The sequence below is a fragment of the Rosa rugosa genome, chromosome 6 (genome assembly GCF_958449725.1).
Source record: "Rosa rugosa chromosome 6, drRosRugo1.1, whole genome shotgun sequence".
Lineage (NCBI taxonomy): Eukaryota > Viridiplantae > Streptophyta > Magnoliopsida > Rosales > Rosaceae > Rosa > Rosa rugosa.
This window is the reverse complement of record NC_084825.1, coordinates 31,285,557-31,305,584: the sequence shown is the minus strand read 5'-3', so window position 1 is coordinate 31,305,584 and position 20,028 is coordinate 31,285,557. Positions and strand designations below refer to the sequence as shown.

The 20,028-nt window shown below is 37.4% G+C and overlaps 3 protein-coding genes across 6 annotated transcripts; 1 reads left to right on the top strand and 2 right to left on the bottom strand.

The window, feature by feature from the left end:
- Window positions 1–1,481: 1,481 nt before the first annotated feature.
- On the bottom strand, window positions 1,482–6,347 carry LOC133716050 (snRNA-activating protein complex subunit-like). 3 transcript variants are annotated; one of them, XM_062142786.1, is made up of 11 exons: window positions 6,267–6,347; window positions 6,139–6,194; window positions 5,661–5,754; window positions 5,166–5,427; window positions 5,024–5,086; window positions 4,821–4,939; window positions 4,650–4,740; window positions 3,949–4,044; window positions 3,005–3,130; window positions 2,659–2,919; window positions 1,485–1,993 (listed from the first exon to the last, which is right to left on the bottom strand). In XM_062142786.1, exons 7-11 carry the CDS (start codon window positions 4,683–4,685, stop codon window positions 1,700–1,702), a joined length of 813 nt encoding a protein of 270 aa, XP_061998770.1. In that variant the 5' UTR covers window positions 4,686–4,740; window positions 4,821–4,939; window positions 5,024–5,086; window positions 5,166–5,427; window positions 5,661–5,754; window positions 6,139–6,194; window positions 6,267–6,347; the 3' UTR covers window positions 1,485–1,699. The 3 variants fall into 3 exon arrangements, with proteins under 3 accessions (XP_061998769.1, XP_061998770.1, XP_061998771.1); XM_062142785.1 differs by lacking the exons at window positions 5,024–5,086; window positions 5,166–5,427 and having other exon boundaries at window positions 1,482–1,993; window positions 6,267–6,341; XM_062142787.1 differs by lacking the exons at window positions 5,661–5,754; window positions 6,139–6,194; window positions 6,267–6,347 and having other exon boundaries at window positions 5,166–5,644.
- Window positions 6,348–12,102: 5,755 nt separating this feature from the next.
- Window positions 12,103–14,829, top strand: LOC133714749 (uncharacterized). Of its 2 annotated transcripts, none has more exons than XM_062141003.1 (6): window positions 12,103–12,566; window positions 13,046–13,135; window positions 13,282–13,398; window positions 13,485–13,545; window positions 14,264–14,388; window positions 14,534–14,829. In XM_062141003.1, the coding sequence occupies exons 1-6, from the start codon at window positions 12,216–12,218 to the stop codon at window positions 14,600–14,602; spliced, it is 813 nt and encodes a 270-aa protein (XP_061996987.1). In that variant the 5' UTR covers window positions 12,103–12,215; the 3' UTR covers window positions 14,603–14,829. The 2 variants fall into 2 exon arrangements, with proteins under 2 accessions (XP_061996987.1, XP_061996986.1); XM_062141002.1 differs by having other exon boundaries at window positions 13,482–13,545.
- Window positions 14,830–15,211: 382 nt separating this feature from the next.
- On the bottom strand, window positions 15,212–19,188 carry LOC133714750 (vesicle-associated protein 1-2-like). The gene is made up of 8 exons (XM_062141004.1): window positions 18,917–19,188; window positions 18,723–18,793; window positions 18,515–18,596; window positions 18,288–18,403; window positions 18,039–18,200; window positions 17,886–17,933; window positions 16,938–17,015; window positions 15,212–15,600 (listed from the first exon to the last, which is right to left on the bottom strand). Exons 1-8 carry the CDS (start codon window positions 18,966–18,968, stop codon window positions 15,490–15,492), a joined length of 720 nt encoding a protein of 239 aa, XP_061996988.1. The 5' UTR covers window positions 18,969–19,188; the 3' UTR covers window positions 15,212–15,489.
- Between the last annotated feature and the right edge of the window lie 840 nt (window positions 19,189–20,028).

The window sequence follows — 20,028 nt, the reverse complement described above, 5'->3', positions numbered from 1 at the left end:
TTGGAAATAATTGTTTCTGGAAAGAGAAGATTGACTAGGGCTTCGGATACTAAGAAAATGTGAGGAAGGTTTCAGATGGTCCAGTTAATTTATAATGGCTAGTCTAAGCAACTGCCTTGGAGTGCAAGGAACCGACTAAAATTTAGGGTCCAATTACCTTCTTCCTCATAGTTACCTTGATGAAAGTGAAGCTAATTGGTCATCAATAATGAACATATATTGCATCAGATCTACTTAATGATGGACAGGTGGCAGTATTTGAGTGATGACTATCCAAGTCGGTTAAACAAGTGGTTCGAAGTTGCTTAAGTCATAAGCTAATCCTTGAGGATATTAGCTGTAGTAGCTAACTTTGTGATTAAAATAAGGAAAAAAAAAAGAAGGTATTGTTCAAAAAATAAAAAAAAAGGTGAATTAGAGAGAATGAAGAGAGAGGGAATACAAACTAGATGAATGAAAACTTCCAAACTTATAATACAGAACATTATTTTGTAAACAAATCCAACATAGGAAAATTGCAGAAAGATGAATTAAATCTTTTCAATTATAGCAGCTTACAAAGTAATACATCCTTAAAGACTCGACATCGTTAAGGTAACATTCCCAAATATAGATCAGATGGTGGCAGGTCTCAGAACTCCTCCCAGTGTGTAGGATCAAGGAAAAAAAAAATTCTTAGGGCTGTTCAAGAATTCTAGCATTAGGGTCAAGATGGGAGTTAGTCCTAACCTAGCCGCAATTAAACCCCTCGATCCTCACTCGTGGTTTGCTCCCAAAACTGGCCCGAGGAGGAGGGACGGGTGAAATTAGTGGTGGCATTGTAGCGAGCTTGTCATCCCAAAATCGAACATCCTGAACTAATGGGTTAGCAACTCTGCTTGGTGGTGACCCGTTAGTAAACGGGTGAGGCGAGACTATTTGTTCTGTAAATGAACCCTCTCCAAGGAGGATGTTGACATCCAAACGGCGAGGTTTAGGACAAACCATAGTGTCTCTTGTAACCATCTTCTTCTCTTCGCAAACTAGGAGGGTGTTTCTTTGCTGTATCACAGAGTCGGTCATCTTTTCCACGCTTGTGCAACTGACTTTGAGCTCAGCTGTTCAACTCCTTTGTCCGAAATTTGTATAGGTTGTACTGTATATAGGAGTGCTTTTGGTTCCTAGTTTGACTAGATAACACTGTGTCCTAAGGAAACATAAATTTCCCTACTTTGATTATCCAACTTTGATTATGTTTCCTAATGTGATTAATATTTGCTTATTTCCCTTGCTTGCTGAAACCTGAAAACCAGAAGTCCTAAAGAAATAAATAAAAAATAAAACGTAGGGACTTTTATTTCGGGACTTCGTACATAAGCGTCCTGTGACGTAACAGTGAATGAATTAAATTTGACTGTAAAACCTAGGGTGTATTCTTTGATGATTAACATCCAAGGGAAGCTAGTTTCCAATTAACAAACTCTTAATAGACCAACTGTACAAAGTGATTATAAGAATCTGAGTATAATCTATTGTAATTAGCCGAAAATTGGTATTTAGAATTTGATTTTTAATTCTCAGCCAGTTTTTTGCAGTTCCACTTTTTTCATTGCTTGATGATGATAACCTTTTGTTTTACTTTCCACAACACTGCAAAACTATGATTGAACAAGATGATGTATAATTCGGTAGGGGCAAGACTAGTAATACTACAAGAACATCAACGCGGTTGATCATGGTGATAATCATGCACTTCAAAGTCCTGATACTGAAGAGAACCATCTTTCGTATAGTGAAGAAGGAAGTAGCAATTATCGCAAAAGTAGCAGGGATTCTCCGGAGTCCATTTGTCATTGACAGTCATCTTTGTAGCTCTATATATCCTACACACTCTACATTTCTGTACATGTAGCTTCAACTGGAATAAGAGTATTGGATAAGCTGCCCTGTTTTGTATATCCTCTGGATGAAGCAACCGCATGTCTCTAATCACAACTGTGTGTCTGCAGTCACCCTGGTCCCAAGTAAACAACCCCAAATCAATTAGCTATATAGCCACGTTATAAGAACAGAACTATAAACACAAGTAGAGAGGAATTATGTATAAAGAAACTAGACATTATCGTTGTGGTGCAGTCACCACCTGGTTAACAATACAATAAACCATGGTCAGTGTGGTGCTATTATCTTGTATCAGAAATCTAGACTTCTTAATGTTAGTAACCTAGTATTATTGATTTTCATGCTCGCTATATTCATTGTCTTATTACTGATATCACTTCAAATGTTGCTTGGTCTACAACCCTTATTTATGCTTTTCCATAGAAACATAAACAATGCACCCAGAAGGTAAAACTATAAGTAGGTAATTTTCTCACTTTCCCAACAATCTAGAATTGTACTTTGTTATACTGTTATATGTATAATAATAGACTGCCTACCTATTGAACATTTCCCTTGACATCACCGTAAGAGAAGGACAATATATAATCCTAACAACAAATTGTGTCCTCAACCACCCTGGAGGGGAGATTGTTTCTTTTGACAAAAAGTTCTATAAGAAACTGACCTAAAGCAGTCAAATAGAACATAAAATGCATCAATCAAGAAGATATTCACATAGAGCAAATTGTGTAAGACACAAAATATAGGGGATGAAAAAGCAATAGAGGGGTGTACCTGGTGACAGTATAGATATCCAGCACCAAGTTGAAATTTCAAGTTGCAAAACTGTGTCTTGTGCATATCAGCAGCTTGGAAACGAGGCAATTTTGAGCCAGTTATGTCGCCTACAACTGCTTTTTTGTGCTTTTGCATTTTTCCAGCTAAAATACACTCCCATTTTTTTAAAGCATCATCTTTTGAATTGCTAAGCCAATCAAATATTGGTTCACTATAATCTATTGCAGAAGGATCCCTCAGATCGTTGTAGAATGTATCCTACATAGGGTAAGCAATTTACTAGGATTAAGTGGAAAGACCATCTTCATTTAAAACTGAACATTAAACGAATACAACTTCTTACTTCTATGAGGAAATATCCTGAATGATTATGCTGGCCATCTGTTTCCTGATCCTTGTCTGTTAAACAATATATCTTATCCCTCAACTCAGTCAAGGTTTGTTGTCCTAGGACCAAGAATTCTTGGGTCTGCAAGTAAAACTAGTATCAGTAACAGCAGAAATTTGAACAGAAATCATGGGAAGAAACAAAAAGAGTGAATTGAATTACTTGGGATTGCATTTTTTTGTTCAAGTTTTCCTCTACTATATGAGCAATCTCATTTTCTAAATCATATGTGAATGCAATTCTTCAAGTCACCATTATATAGGAATATTTTTTAGTCTGTTCAGGTCATATTTGCTTGATAATGATTCATTACAGGCTAATGATAATAAGTAACCAAAAAGAGTGAAAAAAAAAAAAATCACATTCCTATTCAATGACTTTTTTGGTTTTACTTCAATTGCTACGGGATATGAAGCTTTGGAAACATGGCTCAGCCACAAGGGTTACTGCAACCTACACCCAACAACCTAGCTACTTATGAGCTCAAGACTGACTCCAAATTGAAAAAGAGGATTTACACCAGAGAGCTTTCCATCAGAATTACAGATACCATGATTTGCAATCTCTGTATGGGAAGTCAATAGTGCAATCTGCAACAAAGTACCCAGTCAAGAGGTTGTGAATGGAAGCATCTTCAGCCAGCCAGATTTGAGCATGGATATCTCTTTGGAGTTGATAAATGTTTGAATCCTATGAACTGCGTTTTGTTAACATTATATAGCATATGGGTTGCACTTGCACATATATACTGACCAATAAAACAGGAGCCCAAAAAAATGCAAGTTGTCCAAAAAAAAAAATGCAAAGAATTATTTATTACTTGACTAGTAAGATCCACACAACTGACAAATAAACTCCAAAGATATTGCTTTAGCAAGAAAACAGAAAAGATAAGATACCTTGACCCAGTTTCGGACATTATGATAAACCTCAATTGAAAGAGCAACTTCTGGATGGCGTACAGGTATGCAACCCTGAATGCTGGATAACTTTACCTGTGTTTCATTAGGGGGAAAAAGAAAAGATGGCCAACCATCTTAGATGTCAGGGTCAGCAAATCACATATAACTTCATGTACTTCAGAAACCAAAGAAATTGAGATAGGCAAAGTTAATTTCTTCATCAAAATGACCACAGTCTTGGTAAAGTCGTTAAGCAGATAAAATGTTCACTATCACCTGTGACTCTAGCTTTCTTATTCTTCCTTTCTATGTGTTTTTCTGCTATTTTTTATCAATAAAAATTGTTCCTCTTCTGAAAAGGGAAAAAATATATCAGCTGAGTCATAAAACAGTCAACGCCACTGTTTGATAAGACCATCCGATCATCATGAACGGATAGTTAGAAGGTCAATGGCATAAGAAGTGAATAGGCAAAGATTTGTTTCAACAATGCATGTCTAGTTGTCTACCAAGGTTACATCACTTAACCAAGTGTAACTTAAAGACGGGTTAGTTCCATTAATCTCGTGTGCTTGCAATTATAACTCTGACATATGCAGAGTTTTTTTTTTTTTTTTTTTTTGGGGGGGGGTTCAAAGCTTTCTTACAGTAATATGGTGAATTTGGAATAGCAAAAAGCGCTAATTATCTATGCAAACCTTCACTGCTGCACTTGCAGATCTGAGGGGTTTCATCCTTTCAGCTGTCCCTGAGGATGCACTGGCACGACCCTTGATTTTCAAACTACGGCTGGATCACCATAAGAGAAAACAATAAGTTCAAAACAAAGGGGTAGATCATTGATTAAGTTTTGTAAATATCTTACTAACTTGAATGAATGTAGTGTCACAGCTGCTTTATCCTCATCCTGCTTTTCTTTGATTTTTTTAATATACTCAACCTTCTTTGCAATTTGTGACCAAAAAGCCTTCTTCTCCGTATCATTTCTCTGGAATGTGATATAAAAAAACATAAGCAAGGACCATTACATATATAATGCCACGACATAAATCCTAAGTTGCAAGACACTTACTAGGAATGTAATTGGAAAATATTTGGGAGCTTATATTTGCAAACTAATTTTTGCTCAACACACCTAGGGTTCTTCTAAACTTTGTATTTAGAACAACAAAAGCCAACGCATGCACTGCAGTGGCCATGGGCATGGTGCACACCTAGGGTTCTTCTAAACTTTGTATTTAGAACAACAAAAGCCAACGCATGCACTGCAGTGGCCATGGGCATGGTGGGGGATAAGGAGGGTAATGAGGGATTTGGGAAATAGGTAGGGGAAATGAGTGGAGCGAGATGTTTGTTTAGTGTGATGAACAAAAATTTAGATGCAAATACAATTCCCAGCACTTTTTTTCCTTGCTAGCCAATATATACTTGCAGCTGACTTGGTTCAGTACAAGATAATACAGAGACACTACAGACCTACACAAAAAGATTTCAAAGCCACTGTAATGGACATATACAAGTACAGATACTGGAAAGTGAAGATATAACTTCAGCTACAAATCATATAATGAGAAAAAGAAAATTGCTTCTTAACATCCCAATGCCTAAGCTATCAAATTAAAGCCAGGTATGGACTTTAGATTATCAAATACCACACTGAAAACTTGGATAAAGACTTTGGCAGCACGGAGAAGTGAACAATGTCTTACCTCAAGAGAATGACTATTTGCCTTCATACCTTTTCTCTTCCTTGATTTCCTTACACAAATTTTATGATTTGACGTGTCAGGATCATCTGCTCTCCTGAATTAATGTATTATTATAATTAGTAAGAATATGATTTGAAAATTCATATATCAGTAGCAAAGAGAATACTCGTCTACAAAATAGTATAAAACAGATGCAAGAGTCAGGAAAACAGTGCTAAAATTATAGAATTTCTTCTCTAACTAATTTAAAACCACCAAAGTAAAAGAATCAGTTGGAACAATTGTAAAAATGATTGCCTACCAAGACACAGGAACAGAATGGTCATATATATAATTAAGGATAGAGAATCCAGAAACTACATTATCCTATTACACTTGTGACATATCAACATGTATACTATGACATACAATGATACAAAATAAATATCATGTGAAGAATTCTAAGGAAATTTGTCAAACATGTATTGATGTGACCTACCTTTCATTAAAGGGCTCTTCCGGAATAGACAAAAGATTGGGGGCATCTTCATCATCCTACCATCACCAACAACTTGGATAAGCAAATTAGCAGTAGACAAGGAGATATGAAAGATATAGTATTCTTACCTTAATAACAAGATAATTTGTCTTCACTTCTTTTCCTTTGCATGATCTAAGTTCTGATTTATGAGGATCATCTGGTCTCCTAAATATGATGTAAAACAAAATAATTAATATGGATATAATTTTAAAATCCACACAGTAGATGAATGACTTAAAAAGAAATAGAGAATGCTTGTACAAAGTGGAAATTGACTGAACCCTAGCTAGGATATACAGGAAAGGAGAGATCAGTTCCTTTACTTTCTTGATACTATTATGAGCACGGTGACTCATGATCGTTCATAATGGTAGTCAACAGCTGTGATGGCTTCTCCCATGTTGATGAGGTGTTGTTTAATTTCATTTGGATTGGACCCAAATCGAAGGTATTTCTTCGACTTCTCTCACACAAGCTACTATCCAATTGATTGTCAAGACTTTGGAAAAGATGTTGGTGATTGATAGACACGGTGTATGAGATGCAGTGGCTAGAGTTAAAGTTGAACTCCCCCTGAGTGCTCATGTTAAGCTTTCTGGGCAGTCTAGGGTTGCTCCTAATAAAGTATGAAAAATTGGTGCTTGTTGTAGTGATTGCATCTCTCTCAATCATGTGGAGCATGGTCCTTTAGCTAACTAAGCGTCGCCACCATCTTCTCCTAGAGTAGTTTCTACCATTTTATCTCAGCCACAGTTAAGTTTTCGAGACTCTAAGCCTCCCGCTCTCTCCTTCTTGTTTTTTACACATCTGAAGATGTCTGCCTTCATCCGTCGAAAACAATCTAAAAATTGATGAAGGAACTGGTGCAACCGGCAAGTTTCACACCATGTTTGATTAGAGTGTGTCATGGCAGGGAAGAACCAGAGGAGAGCGAGTGTAAGAGAGCTCGTCATGCACTTGCTCTAGTTTCGGCCGCTGTCCAAGTTGAATAATTTGGCTCGATTTGATAAAATGGTATGGTAGAGGTGGGGGTGACCACATCTACTGAGGTTAAGTGAATTTGAGACTGTCCGTGTGGGAAGCACAATAAGCCTAAGGATTCGGTACATGGCAGTGAACCTTCTTTACTAAGGCCAGTGGCTTTAGAACCCTCCTTTACTACTGTGGGACAGGTAAGATAAAGAATGTGCCCTAGAAGGGCCGTGTTTTAGCTTTAATGTGTTGGTGATGCATTGTGGCAGGCTTGGTGGTTGGTTAGCATCTTTGTACAACTTTAGTTCTTAGGTAGTTAGGTATTTTTGCTAGTTGAGCTTCCAAGGTTTGCTTTATTTTCAATTAAAGTTCTTTGTGCTTAGGAAGCCTTTAAGATACCACGATCAATCTGAAAGGAGAGGGTGTCAAAGGAAAAGTTCTTTTATTTTTTATTTTTCCTGCTTTCTAGTCTAGTCACATTAAAGCATCCCAAATCTTGAATGTGTATTAGTTTACTAGAGTTTGGTTTATGTATTAGGTCGTTTGTAGCTTAGGCATTGGCACTTGGTTTCAGGGCTCAGCCCTAGTACCTTATGTAACTCTGACAATGACTTAACACGGACGTCTAGAGCTATTGAATGGAGTCATTGTTCTCCCAGAAAGAAAAAATATCTAATCTTATCTATCAATATATAATTCAATTGTGATGTGAATCCTCAATTAAGTCAAAACTTAAAAGATGAAAGATATGTAGACTCTTTGTATATAAAAATTAGTCCAACAAATTACAAGTATGATTTAGACTAGATGTCTAGATGTTTTAAATATTTAATTTTGCTATGTCAAAATTGTATTTTAATCATCATGTCCATCGACTTTTTACGGAAACTACAACCCAACTTATATTCTTCACGGTAAGCAGATAAGATTATACATCTAGCAATTTCTTGCAAATTTTTCTTGTGCATGCATGATTTCTGGCTTGCAATGATGAATAAGAAATTAGTGGAACTAGTTAAAATAGCATTTTTTCGTTAAAACAATTCCATATATGCTGAAGAAAAATAAATTTCTTAATTAATCCTCCAAAATTAGTATATCAATCATCACATATAATCGTGACAGCAAATAAATAAATATACCATTTACACCCCTAAACTCTATTATTCTATGCAAAAATCCAGTATAAAATGCCACCAATCCCAACCGATACACCACATATTTTCTTCAATCAACAATTTCTGTACCTAATTTTGAGTTGCAAATCATGACGGCAAAAAGGAGAAAGGTTCAGGAAAAGCTAGAAACTGCGAATATGACAAATGAAGCTACTCTCCAAGTGGAGAATTGGTGGGAGAAACCGATTGCTCAGCTTAATGAGCAAGAAATGATTTGGTTGAAGGAGAAACTACAAGATTTGAAGATCAAAGTAGTTGAGCGAAAAGCAGAACTAATGCGGAATGTTGAACAACAAGATACAAGCAACTGCAACAAAGAGAAGAGTTAAATCCATTTCTTTCAGAAGTTCTTGGTTTAGCCAAAAAAGAGCGCTGAATATGTCTTCTCAATCTACTCCTAATCCTCCTCTCCACCATGCTTGAAATAATAATGAATGAAAGAATCTTTTTCTGATATCACAATAATCTTTGTTTGCAGTGTTATGTTGTGAACTCTTTTTTGTGTAACTTTTATTTTATTTGCTTAACTGCCATGTTAGCTTGGTCTTGTTTTGTTCCTTTGTTGCTGGGTTTTCAATTCTGAACTTACCTTTTAATGAAATAAATGTTAAGCGATTAGTATTACTTAAGCCATTATACATACCTCCCTTACCCCATCTCTGAACCTTATATCTAGATCTGCTCCGGCTAGAATTTGATTGGCAGGTTTGTGAGTTGGGGCAGATATTATTGCAGTAGTGTGGCCCTTACTCAATCGGAGCTTTGCTTGTCCAAAGTCGCAACCCTAAGTCCCTTTCTAGATTTATTTAATCCAAACCGCCTGCTCTTCCATCTTCATTTCTTTCCCTTTCACTTTTATTTCATTTTCCTTTTGATCCATAAGCCTCACTTCAAAACCTAAATTTTTCCTCAGATTGGCTACTTGCTAGCCCTCACTTTCTTCACCTCAATCAACATGATGCCTCCGAAACCGAAATTAACTAGTCATATGGATGTTGTGTTGACCCAACCCTGATTAGGGGCAGAAGAGTGGAGCCCTCTTTTAGGACTACACTATCTATGAGTGCTGGGATGTAGACTAGTTGTCATGCGAAGATCTGTTGCCAAAACTTGATGGCAGAATCATCCACCCAACCTTAGATAGCAGCGTAGGCAATGGGAGACGACGAACCTGAAGAGAGTTTCAATTCGGGTGTTTGAGTTACTTTTTTGTTTTTGGGTTCCACTTTCGGACCCATCTTGTCTTTTGTTTGTCAGTGTCCTTTTAAGCTATCAACTTGTTTCATTTAGAGAAGTATATTGCAATATGTTGGCCGAGTTTGGCAATATAGGCAGCAAGAGATGACGAATTTGGAGAGTTTTGATTTGGGCGTTTGGGCTGTTTTTTCTGTTTTTGGGCCTCCACTTCTGGATCCATCTTGTTCTTTGTTTGTTAGTCTTCTTTTAAGCTACCCGTTGTTTCATTTGGAGTAGTCTATTCTAATGTGTTGGGTTTGGTACTTTTATTAATGTATGTTTAATTTCTTGATAAAAAAAAAGTATTCAATCATTAGCTATTCCTTGAATGGGTGAGGCTCTAATGAGGACATTTAAATCAAACAGTTTGATGACATGTATTGTGAAGGAATACTATTTCAACCAAAATTTGGACCACTCATCCAATCATTGATTTGAAAATACTCATGAAATCGTCATTTTAAAGTCTTAACTTATTTACTAGAGATCCTCCCATTTTGACAATTATGATGTTAAGGAGATGTAACAAAAACTGAGAACTCTCATGTTTTCTCCCCCTAACTTTAGCATCTTTTCCTACTGTCGACGTCGAGCACGATAGTGGTAGCTTCGGCTGGTCTTAAGCATATGGGTGGGTTTGGTCACCCTTTTTTCCTCAATCTCTCTCCAAGGTTACTAGGCGTATGGCTACGAAGGATCCCTAGTGGGATTGAGACTTTCTAACTCTCTTTTCGGCGTCTTTGATTGCGTTGGATCTTGTGGGTCTAGATCCATGTGGTGGCGTTGGAAGTTTGTCATCTTTCTTTCTTGGCGGCAGGGGGCTATTTGGATGGTGGTATGCTAATGGGGTCATTGTCATTGGCAGAAGCGGCATGGATCAGAGGCTGCAAGGCTAGCAGTATGATGTTGTAGGAGAAGCCATTGCCGACGGATGTAGCAATGCTAGCAATGGTCTCAGCAATGACGATGGTGGAGGTGGTTAGATGCTTGGAGGAAGTGGCTCCAAGTTGGGCTAGGGTTCCTTCCAAGGTCATGGGCTGGACATTGGGTTTGGGTAACTTTATCTGGACTTGGGCTACAAACTGAAATTATTATTTTTGTTTTGTCAGATGTGCTTGGGCTTACTGTTGGCCCTATTCTGCTTTATCATTGGCCACAAGGCCTATTAGTTTCTCTGGGGATGCCCCTCTGCGTGGTCCTAGGATTTTGTGAATAAATTAGGGTTGGAGTTTGAATTGTTCGGTGAGAACTCTAGTAGTGCCAAGTTACTAATTCAGTAGCTTTCTATCTAGTGTAGCTTTACTTATGTAGCTTTAGGGTTACCTAGGTAATGATACAATTCTATCGTGCCCTTTAAGGATGGTCATTATGTATCGTTACCTACTTTTACTTTTAATGGATTGACACTCAATTTCCTTCATAAAAAATTTGAGAAGATTGAAAATGAGGAATTTGAAATGGGTAAGGTTAGGGATAATTTTTTTTTTGTTTTTTTTTTAAAAAAAAGTTGAAGGTATCACCATAAACACTTTATGATTAATATACCATAAGCCCTTCGTGCACCGCCTCTACTTGGTTCCAGAACGTTGTGAAGAATTTCCTTGTCCGGTGCTGGTACCCTATCGTCGGAGGTGGCCTTGGCCACGCTGATGGTGTGTGGTTCATGCTGCTGAATGAGTGTTTACTCTCTATAGCAGGCTTATGGCTTCTAGGATTGTCAGGCATGGAGATTGCAGCAGAGAAGTCGGCTCAGGTTCCAGATTCGAGGCTGTGTGACTATAGAGGTAGCAGACATTGATTCAAGGAGCGACTTTCGGTGGATTGGGATGTTCTTGATCCTGATCTTTCCAAACTTCGACGGCGGCATCGATGAGAGTTGTGGCGGATTCGGGACCGAGAATCTATATCCATTGGGGTTCATATCTGTTCAGTTATTCTCGATTTCATTCGGTCTCGTGGGTGGTCGCGTGGACAAAAGGCACAGAAGGTGTTCTAGATTTGGTCGTGGCGATCGTGGTGATGGCGGCGATCGCAGTTGCCGGTGGCTCGCGTCTGACTTGCAATGGAGTCTAGGCTTGGTTGGGCCCATCTGTTGGGTCTTGGGTTGGATTTTCCAGTTAGGCTTTACGGTTGGTGTTTTAAGTTTTAGGTTTTTTTTTATTTCTAATAATTCTCTTTGGGGAAATCCATACACTCTTGCACACTCTATGTGTTTAGTATACCTTTAATTATTTAGTTTTAGGCTTAGAAGTTTTAGTGAACATCAATGAGCATCAGATGTTCAATAAGTGACCTATTCTTATGTACCATCGTGGTACCACCATGTCTTTTTATCCGAATATGTCTATAAATGACAGCAGAATAGTATGTAATGATCATTGCGGAGATGATTGATATCGAGCCATGCCACGATGCAAAATAACACTTTCCAATTTTTGATAATTTTTTTTTTGTCTGAATTGTTATCTCTGATTTTCTGATAATAAAAATGGAACAAATAAAAACGGCGGCAAAAAAAAAAAAAAAAAAAAAAACCAATACATAAGAACCGAGTATCGTTTCGGTGCCGAGGCTCAATTCCCTGAAACCAACTCGTCTCTTGAGCCAATTTGCTCTCACAATCCCAAAATCCCACATTCGAATCCAAAAATGCCCAAACACTCTGATCCCTCAGACGAAGAAACCCCCGAGGACTCGAGCTCAGGCTCAGAGGAACAAAACCCACAAGATGGTGGTGTTCCAGAGTACGAGAAGCAGAGGCAAGCGAGAATTGCACACAACAGGGCCAGAATGGAGGCTCTGGGTCTGCCCAAAATCGCTTCCTCTCTAATGGGTTCGGCCCAGAATGCGACGAAGAGGAAGAGGAAGGGAAAAGCCAAGGTCTTGGAGGAGGAGGACGACGATGATGAGTATAGGCCTGAAGAGGCTTCTTCTAGTGAAGACGAAGCTAATGATGAGGATTTTGAGGATGAAAAATCATCTAGTGCACGTAAGAAAAAGGTTATTGATTTTTACCTCTGTGTGTCTGGAGATTTTACTATGTGGTCAAGATTCATATTACTGGGAGCTTCAGATAATTTAAATGAACTATAGAAAAGCAACATGAAGCATGAAGTAGATAGTTCTGATTAACCCTTTTAACTAATCTAGCGTATTTTCAACTTAGAAGGCTATAAACCACAAGCAAAGTTGCTAGTGCAGTGAGGCTTGGACTATGCAAAGTTGGGTCTAGATGGGTATAGATTGTTTCATTGAGGATGCTGCACCAGAATTTTAAGATAGTATTGTTGATGTGCTTGTAAACAAGGCTTCAACAAATATTTGAGCATGATCAGACGTGTAAATTTGAATGCTTGGTTTGGGTAGGCTTTGTTTAAATTCGTTTTTATAGGTCTAGAAGGCCATGTGCAGTGACATAAGCTAGACTATATGGCTGACTTTTTTAATTCTGTTTTTGCTGAATGCCGATCTTGGTGAAGAATAAAGGTTCAAAACCTAAAAAGGCTCGTTCAAGAAGAAGTAGTTTGAGCAACTCGGATTACCTTGATGATGATGAGGCTTTGAAGCAAGTGAGTGTCGATATCATTTTAAATACATACAACTTTGTGTTGCCAGATTAGACGCATTAGAGTATAGAGCCATTAACCAACTCCTATGATGCTGGTCCTTGGGGATTACCATGAAACTATACTGATTCATTTGTATTTATATGCAGGCAATTGCTCTTTCATTGCAAGATTCTGCTGTTTCAGGTGTGGTAAAAGCTAATGTTAATGAAAGAAAAGGAGAGAATCAAATTCAGCAAGTTTCAGGGAGGAAGAGGAAAAACTCGGTTCGTTATCTCAAACGCAAGATGCTTCACAATTTTCCTTTTTTGTCCTTATCTAAATTGTCCCATCTTTGATTTGTATCCAGCAGTTTGCTAGTCGGCTGCAGATGACAGAGGATGAGTTTGTTTTGCACTTCTTTCAGTTTGATGGTAAATTATATTATCTCCATCTTTTGTCTGTGGTGTGGTTAGGGATTTATCATTACTCTTGATTTGGGTAGTTTAAGGAGAGACAATGACTAGTTGCCCATCAGCCCTTTTAATGTCTTCTAATGGTAAATACCTGAAATGGAACCAAAAATTGGCACCGGTTAACATAAACCCCGCTGCAATACCAAAACACTATCGCGGCTTCAGAACATATGAACCTCGGAAGTGTTAAAGACTGGTGGTATATGAAAGCCAATGGTAGAAAGAAATAGTAAGGATAATAACACAAGACTGGTTTAGTCTAAGTGATTGGCTGATAATTAGTTTCCCTCATGCCATTATGAGTATAGATTAGCTGAAAATTGAAAATTTTTAACCGCACATTGGAGATTCTTTGGCATGAGCACACGAGCATTGTTTGCAGAAAACCCACTGCTAAAATAGGTGGTGGTGTCTGGGTTTCACATTCTTATTTCTAATATGCTCTTGTGGCACATTCTCTTTGTGGATGTTGTTCTTTCATGAGATTTACATAAAATAGGGAAAAGATATATAATTAATGTTCAACTTTTTAGTGAATGATAGGTAATCTTCTTAAAAGCCTGAAACCTTATTAGTAGACAACAGTTATAGACTTGAACTCTTTAACTTTCCTAAAAGAAGTATGCGCCTTTCAATTCTTGATCTTGGATGTTGATGCGGAACTCCTGGCATGCAGAGAAATGCAATGGGGGAATTTCTGCTAGAGATTTAGAAAGAGTAGCTATTGCTCATGATTTTATGTGGACTGATAAGGAGGTGGCTGACATGATTCATCTCTTTGATAGTGATGGAGATGCAAAGGTCAGTACCTGCTGCCCTTAATGTTCCTTTGGATATTTCCTTGTACTTGATCAAGTCACTCTTGCAGTCAACTTTTGTAATCTCGGTTATATTGTATACATTACTGAAGCAAAGTCTTTTTTTTTTTTTTTAATATGAATTGCAGCTAAGTCTTGAAGATTTTCGGAAGATTGTTGTTCGCTGCAACATGATAAAAGCCCCTGAAAATTCATGATGGATTCAGAGATGATGGACCCATATTTGGAGTATATAGCATGTCACGATCCTCAAATCCAGGGTGATTAATGAGTTGATATTTTGAACCAACTCAACAGCTTCAGAGAATTATAGGTTACATTTACCATCTTTAAAGACTGAAAGCAGAGATTATTTTTTATGAACTCATAATGTAAAAAGTTTGCTATCAGTTAATTTTCTGAGCGCGGTACTGCTCTTCTTTCATTTTCTTTTTATGGCAAGCTGTATAGGGTACTGAGATTTTGGATGCTCATCATCTTCTGGCCACCTTGCCATTTACATGATCTGATGCACGGAAGAGACGCATCCATCCCATCTGAGAAAAGATGGGAATTCCGACCTTGGTGCATCCAAATAAGGCCACTGTGTATACTTGAACTCATACTTTGGTTATTGTAATATAATTAAATACATACTCAACTTGTTAAGGATTGCGATTCTAGCCCATAATATGAATACATTAAACAAACGTAAAAGTTTATGACATTTTTTCTTCAATCACCTGTTAAATAGTTTTTCTTTCAGTGAGTTGTTCACAACGAAGTTATACATAAAAAAGATACATAAATACAGATATGAGCCCCAATTGAAACCAAGTCAGTCACCACACCATAAAAAACTTTTGATTTCCCTGACAATTACAAACCCATTAGACAACAACACCTGCTGATACAATTGACAAAAAAGTTTCCTCTAAATGGTCTCACGTTTCACATGTTTCTAGCTTCAATAAAGATTGGTAAAACACAATAACCAAAGTTACTGCTAGTCAATCACACATTCAAATTTTTGATTTTTTTTTTTTCTTTTTACATTTCTCTGTAGCAAATAGAGTGCCACGGGAATATGAAGAGTCTCTGCTGGTCATGTCTTCTTCAGAATGTACCCCAAAATAATGCCAATCAAACCCACTATAACAACATATATAAATGCAATACCACCACGGCTTGTGTTGGCCTCTCTCCTCAAAAGATCCTGGACAGGAAATAACATTGTTTAGCTACATTTATACGGGGTTAAACTAAAATATCAAACTACTCAACAAAAGTAAAAATTGCCAAAACCAGTACCAATCCCCTTATTTTATGTGCAAGAAAAATTCAAGTATATAACTAGACGGTGGAGCTACTAACAATCGAACTGCAAACTTAGCTTACAATGTAAACATAATTTGCTAATCTCATCACCTTTGTTTATTTTCGGTAACAGCTTATAAAGAGATGAGTGGCAAAATGCCAATGAAAGTAGGAAATTTACACATTATAGAATAGATAAGGACAGCATTTGAACTATGACAAAATAACAAAAGACTCGGCTTTCGACACATCCAGCTAGTCCTTCCAACATGTACCCTTGATCCTTTCTCATAGTAGAGCTTATTCATAATAAACAGATTGTAGAAATTCTAAAGGTGGTTTAAGATTTAACTTCTGCTAAATCATTAGAGGAGTTTTCCGGCTGGTATACTCGAGATATGAGTAGAAGTATTGGTCAAATGTGAACCATATCCCAATCTTAACCCAAACAGCCATATTCAACCCTTCACCTCACAAGAACCAACAACAGAGTAGCACTTAAAAAGTCAAATAAAGTGGGGTTATGGGTGGGTGAAGGAAACTGAATTAAGATGAAACACTGGTATCTTTCAAAGGTTTCAGTAAAATAGTGCAAATCAGAACCATATGGCCAGTCATATTGAAAAAGTAAACCTTCTTTTTACACTTCAAACCACAAGGACAGCAAAGCATTAATGGAGTTCTATTAGTACTCTATAACAGAATTCTGTGATCTTGTCGTCACCTTCACCAAAAGGCTCATTGCTTATAGGTAGACAAGATATACAGCTTAACTGTGTAAAGTTGACATTTGTAATATTATCATAAGTATATTGGTTTCACGAAATATCTACTGTCAGTTAAGTTGGACACAACAGCTAGGGCAAAAGATAATATTAAAGACGCTGTGTTTTCAGTGTGCATTAAAACATTAAACATCTAGTTACACATCCTTTTACGAATGCAACATAGGCATCGAGAAGTTTAGCAGTAGCTTTCCCATACCAGAATGATGCTTTTCTAAAAAAAATAACACTCAATAAAATTAATAATGCAACTCGTTTAACTTAAACGAACAAGTCTCACAAGCATGAAATCCTGAAAACTTTTAGAATCTTTCGTTCAATGAAGAAAATCATATCAAGATACAATTCCAGAAAGAGAGAACGAACAAAGTGCCAAAAGTACAGAACTACAGATACGTCTCCCATAAGCCCCCAATAACATCTATTAGAAATATGGACAAAACATTCTTACCAGTTCTTGTTGAAGCCTATTATTTTGCTGAATAGCAGAATTTCTCTCATCGGTCAGCTTCGCAATAAGAGTCTTAGCCTGAAATTACAGATATTACTTGCGAAATTAACATTCCAGCATATAATTGACAAGCTCATACCATTGAAAAGTATGCAATGTCAATGCTAGGACAAATGATGAATATAATGTACAATGAACATCCAAAATGGTTATACGAGATTCAAAGTGACTCTAAATGGCAAACTTAAAATAATTACTCAAGTCTAAATAATGCGCAAGCTCATTATAATGTAGTGGGAGAAGTGCATCTGTCTTTAACTTAAAATGCAAGGCTTAGAGACTAATAAAGTCCCATACTCCTCAAAATCTACACTGAGAGGAATTAACAACTAAAGAATGGTTACTGAGGGGGTAATGTATTTAGGAAAGAAGGAATCTAATGGAAAACAGGCCGGGAACTCTGAATGTTTGAAATAACTTCACAAGATTGGGTTTTAGCCAACTCAGGTAAGCACAACCTAGAGTCACCATTTGGACATAGAATGCAATTTTCAAGTTTTCTAGATCATTAAGATGCTTTGCCATGACATAAAAGGCAGTTTTAAACTCTGAAACTGGGAGTTCCTTGAACTGTTCAAACACTAAGGGATAGTTAAACCTGAATGGCTACACACGTGGATAGGGTCAGAAGTCCAACGAGTTTCGCAAAATGCTATAGTATTTTACATCTCATGCACCATGAATGTATTGATAACTGACTTTTATATCATGAAACCAATTTATTAGTTATACTGTACTAAACAAACAAACAAACAGAATCACAAATCATGCATTAACAATCAATATTATTAATCATAATTTCCTCAAAAGACACTGCAAGTCACATCCATATAAGTCCCTTAATTTCAACATCCAATATACCACATGGTTTAAACTAAAACAAAATACCTCAGAGTTATCTTGAGGCTCATGTCTCTCGCCAAAAGCTCTTGGAGCCTAAATTACAGAACGGCAAGATAATCAATTAAAGTGAAAACAGAAATAGAAAGGTGAAAATAAGAAATTTCTTTCAACTCTTTTGCAAGTCCATGAAGTACTCACAGCTTTGAACTCAGAATCATTAAAATTCCCATTGTCCACTGAGGCCCTAGGTGATGAACCTTCCTCTGAACCTTCCCGAACCGGAGATGGGGGCCTAGGCGGGTCAACATAGTTAACCTTCAACTTGCACTCTTCGACATTATGCCCGGACTCCTTATTGAACTACACATTCACACGAACACATGTATATATCAGCAGCACTAAATCTCAAATAATAACACAAAAGACCATACACAGTAATCTAACTACCATCTCTGGGGTGATATCCTTGGTAGTAGCCCCGGGGCTGGCAACTACACTCTGAAGAAGGAACTTGTCCTTGCATTGCATATCCGTCGGCTTCTCCTTTTGCGCTTGCATAGTCACTACTCTCATACACAAACCATGTTACTCGTAGGGATAATATCACATCACTAATTAAAGCGAAATTCGCAACGAAAACGAAACTAATCAAGCTCGAAATATAGTGTGTGTACCTATAACATCACATGTGGACCTTGGCAACACAACCCCAGTGTTGGGTCTTACACAATACTTTTTGGGATTTGTTGTCTTTACCTAAAAAAAAAAAAAATAGACACCATCCAAATTCACAAAAATTAATCCAAGGACCAAAGTTTAAGGAAACATGAGAACAGTAGATGATAAAAATTAGCAGAAATTAATGAAGTGAAATCGAGTTACCTTAAAAGCCACATAGTCATCGGTCTTGTTGGAGAGTTGCAGAGAGCACGAGATCTGCTTCTTCAGTTCAACTTGGGTTATCAAAAAACAAAAAGGGTGAAATCAGAAACAGTGAAAACATAGAAGAAAAAAAACAAGAACAAACGGATCTGAAAGCGAAAGAGTTGAAGAGGGTGAGTTTGAAGAAGACGTACAAGGGAATTGGAGCTCTTGGGGGTCGATGTTGAGAAGCTCGCCGGTGCTCATATTGGAAGCGATCGGAGTGAGGACGGAGGAAGAGGTGGTGGGTGGTTTTCCGGGTGAGGTGGGCGGTTTCCCGGTTGAGGGATTCGAATGATTAGTGGGTTGGGAAAACTCGAGAGATGCAAAGCAGGGACAGCAGCAACGTGGGACTCTCGTGTCTCTTCTTCTCTTTCTCTTTCTTTTCAAGTCTCTCGGGTGTTTTGGTTTGTCACCGGTTGCTCCGGTTCTGATCAAAGCCGTTTTATACTTTATGTAATTTTGGGAAGAAAATATAAGATAATTGGGTTAAATTGCATAATTTCATGACTGTTCTTTTTCTTTACTAACTCGATCGGATTTTGTTTTGTTTTTTGTTTTTGTTTTTGTTTTTGAGAAAGACAAGAATTGTAGACGAGAGAGTCTTACGTACGGCACCCGCACCACGTGGCAGTGGGGCGGGCCAATCAGTGCCCAAGCAGGGGGTATTTTGGGTATTGCATATTAAAAAACAGGGGCATTTTCGGAAAAAAGGGAAAAATTTGAGATTTTTTATTGGAGGGCCGCACGGCCCCACCACGTGGCAGCCCCTACCCAAGACTTTTTTATTGTAGACATTAAGCAATTGAGACATGTACAAACAAACAAAATGAAGTTGTCCATAGTTTTTTTATTTATTATTATTAAAAAGATAAAAGTGCAACAAACTGCAGTTATAAATCGGTTATCCACTAAGAAACTACAATCAACGACAGACATCAATAAAATAAAATTAAGCAACCAAACTCAGAAGAGAAAATAACCAAATTAACCAAAATAGATAACAATAAGTAAGACAATTGACCACATAGAGAAGAGTCATCCCAGAATCTTTAGATCACATCAATGTAGGCTAGTACTAAAACGCAAGTGTGTAAGTCAGTAGAAAACTGTAACTATTAAATATGAGTGGTTCTAGTTAGACCTCTTAATTTGCTTGTTGGACCTCCCATCCCAATTTTTTCAACAAACTTCCTATTTTGCCCTTGTTTGTATTTTACTTTTTATACCTCCTGTGATCTGATCTACCCAGTTCCTATTCCATGGA

Bases quoted from the DNA above. Each gene is read 5' to 3' on its own strand.
- LOC133714750 (XM_062141004.1), bottom strand. From the start codon at position 18,968: ATGAGCACCGGCGAGCTTCTCAACATCGACCCCCAAGAGCTCCAATTC. The intron at 18,201-18,287 runs GTAGTTAGATTA...GTGAATGTGTAG, and splicing joins AGGATATCACCCCAGAGATG to TTCAATAAGGAGTCCGGGCA. The intron at 15,601-16,937 runs GTAAGAATGTTT...TTTCCTGTCCAG, and splicing joins ATAGGCTTCAACAAGAACTG to GATCTTTTGAGGAGAGAGGC.
- LOC133716050 (XM_062142785.1), bottom strand. From the start codon at position 5,687: ATGAAGGCAAATAGTCATTCTCTTGAG. The intron at 4,741-4,820 runs GTTAGTAAGATA...ATGGTGATCCAG, and splicing joins GTGACACTACATTCATTCAA to CCGTAGTTTGAAAATCAAGG. The intron at 1,994-2,658 runs GTACACCCCTCT...ACTTGGGACCAG, and splicing joins GATATCTATACTGTCACCAG to GGTGACTGCAGACACACAGT.
- LOC133714749 (XM_062141002.1), top strand. From the start codon at position 12,216: ATGCCCAAACACTCTGATCCCTCAGACGAAGAAACCCCCGAGGACTCG. The intron at 12,567-13,045 runs GTTATTGATTTT...ATCTTGGTGAAG, and splicing joins CTAGTGCACGTAAGAAAAAG to AATAAAGGTTCAAAACCTAA. The intron at 14,389-14,533 runs GTCAGTACCTGC...TATGAATTGCAG, and splicing joins ATAGTGATGGAGATGCAAAG to CTAAGTCTTGAAGATTTTCG.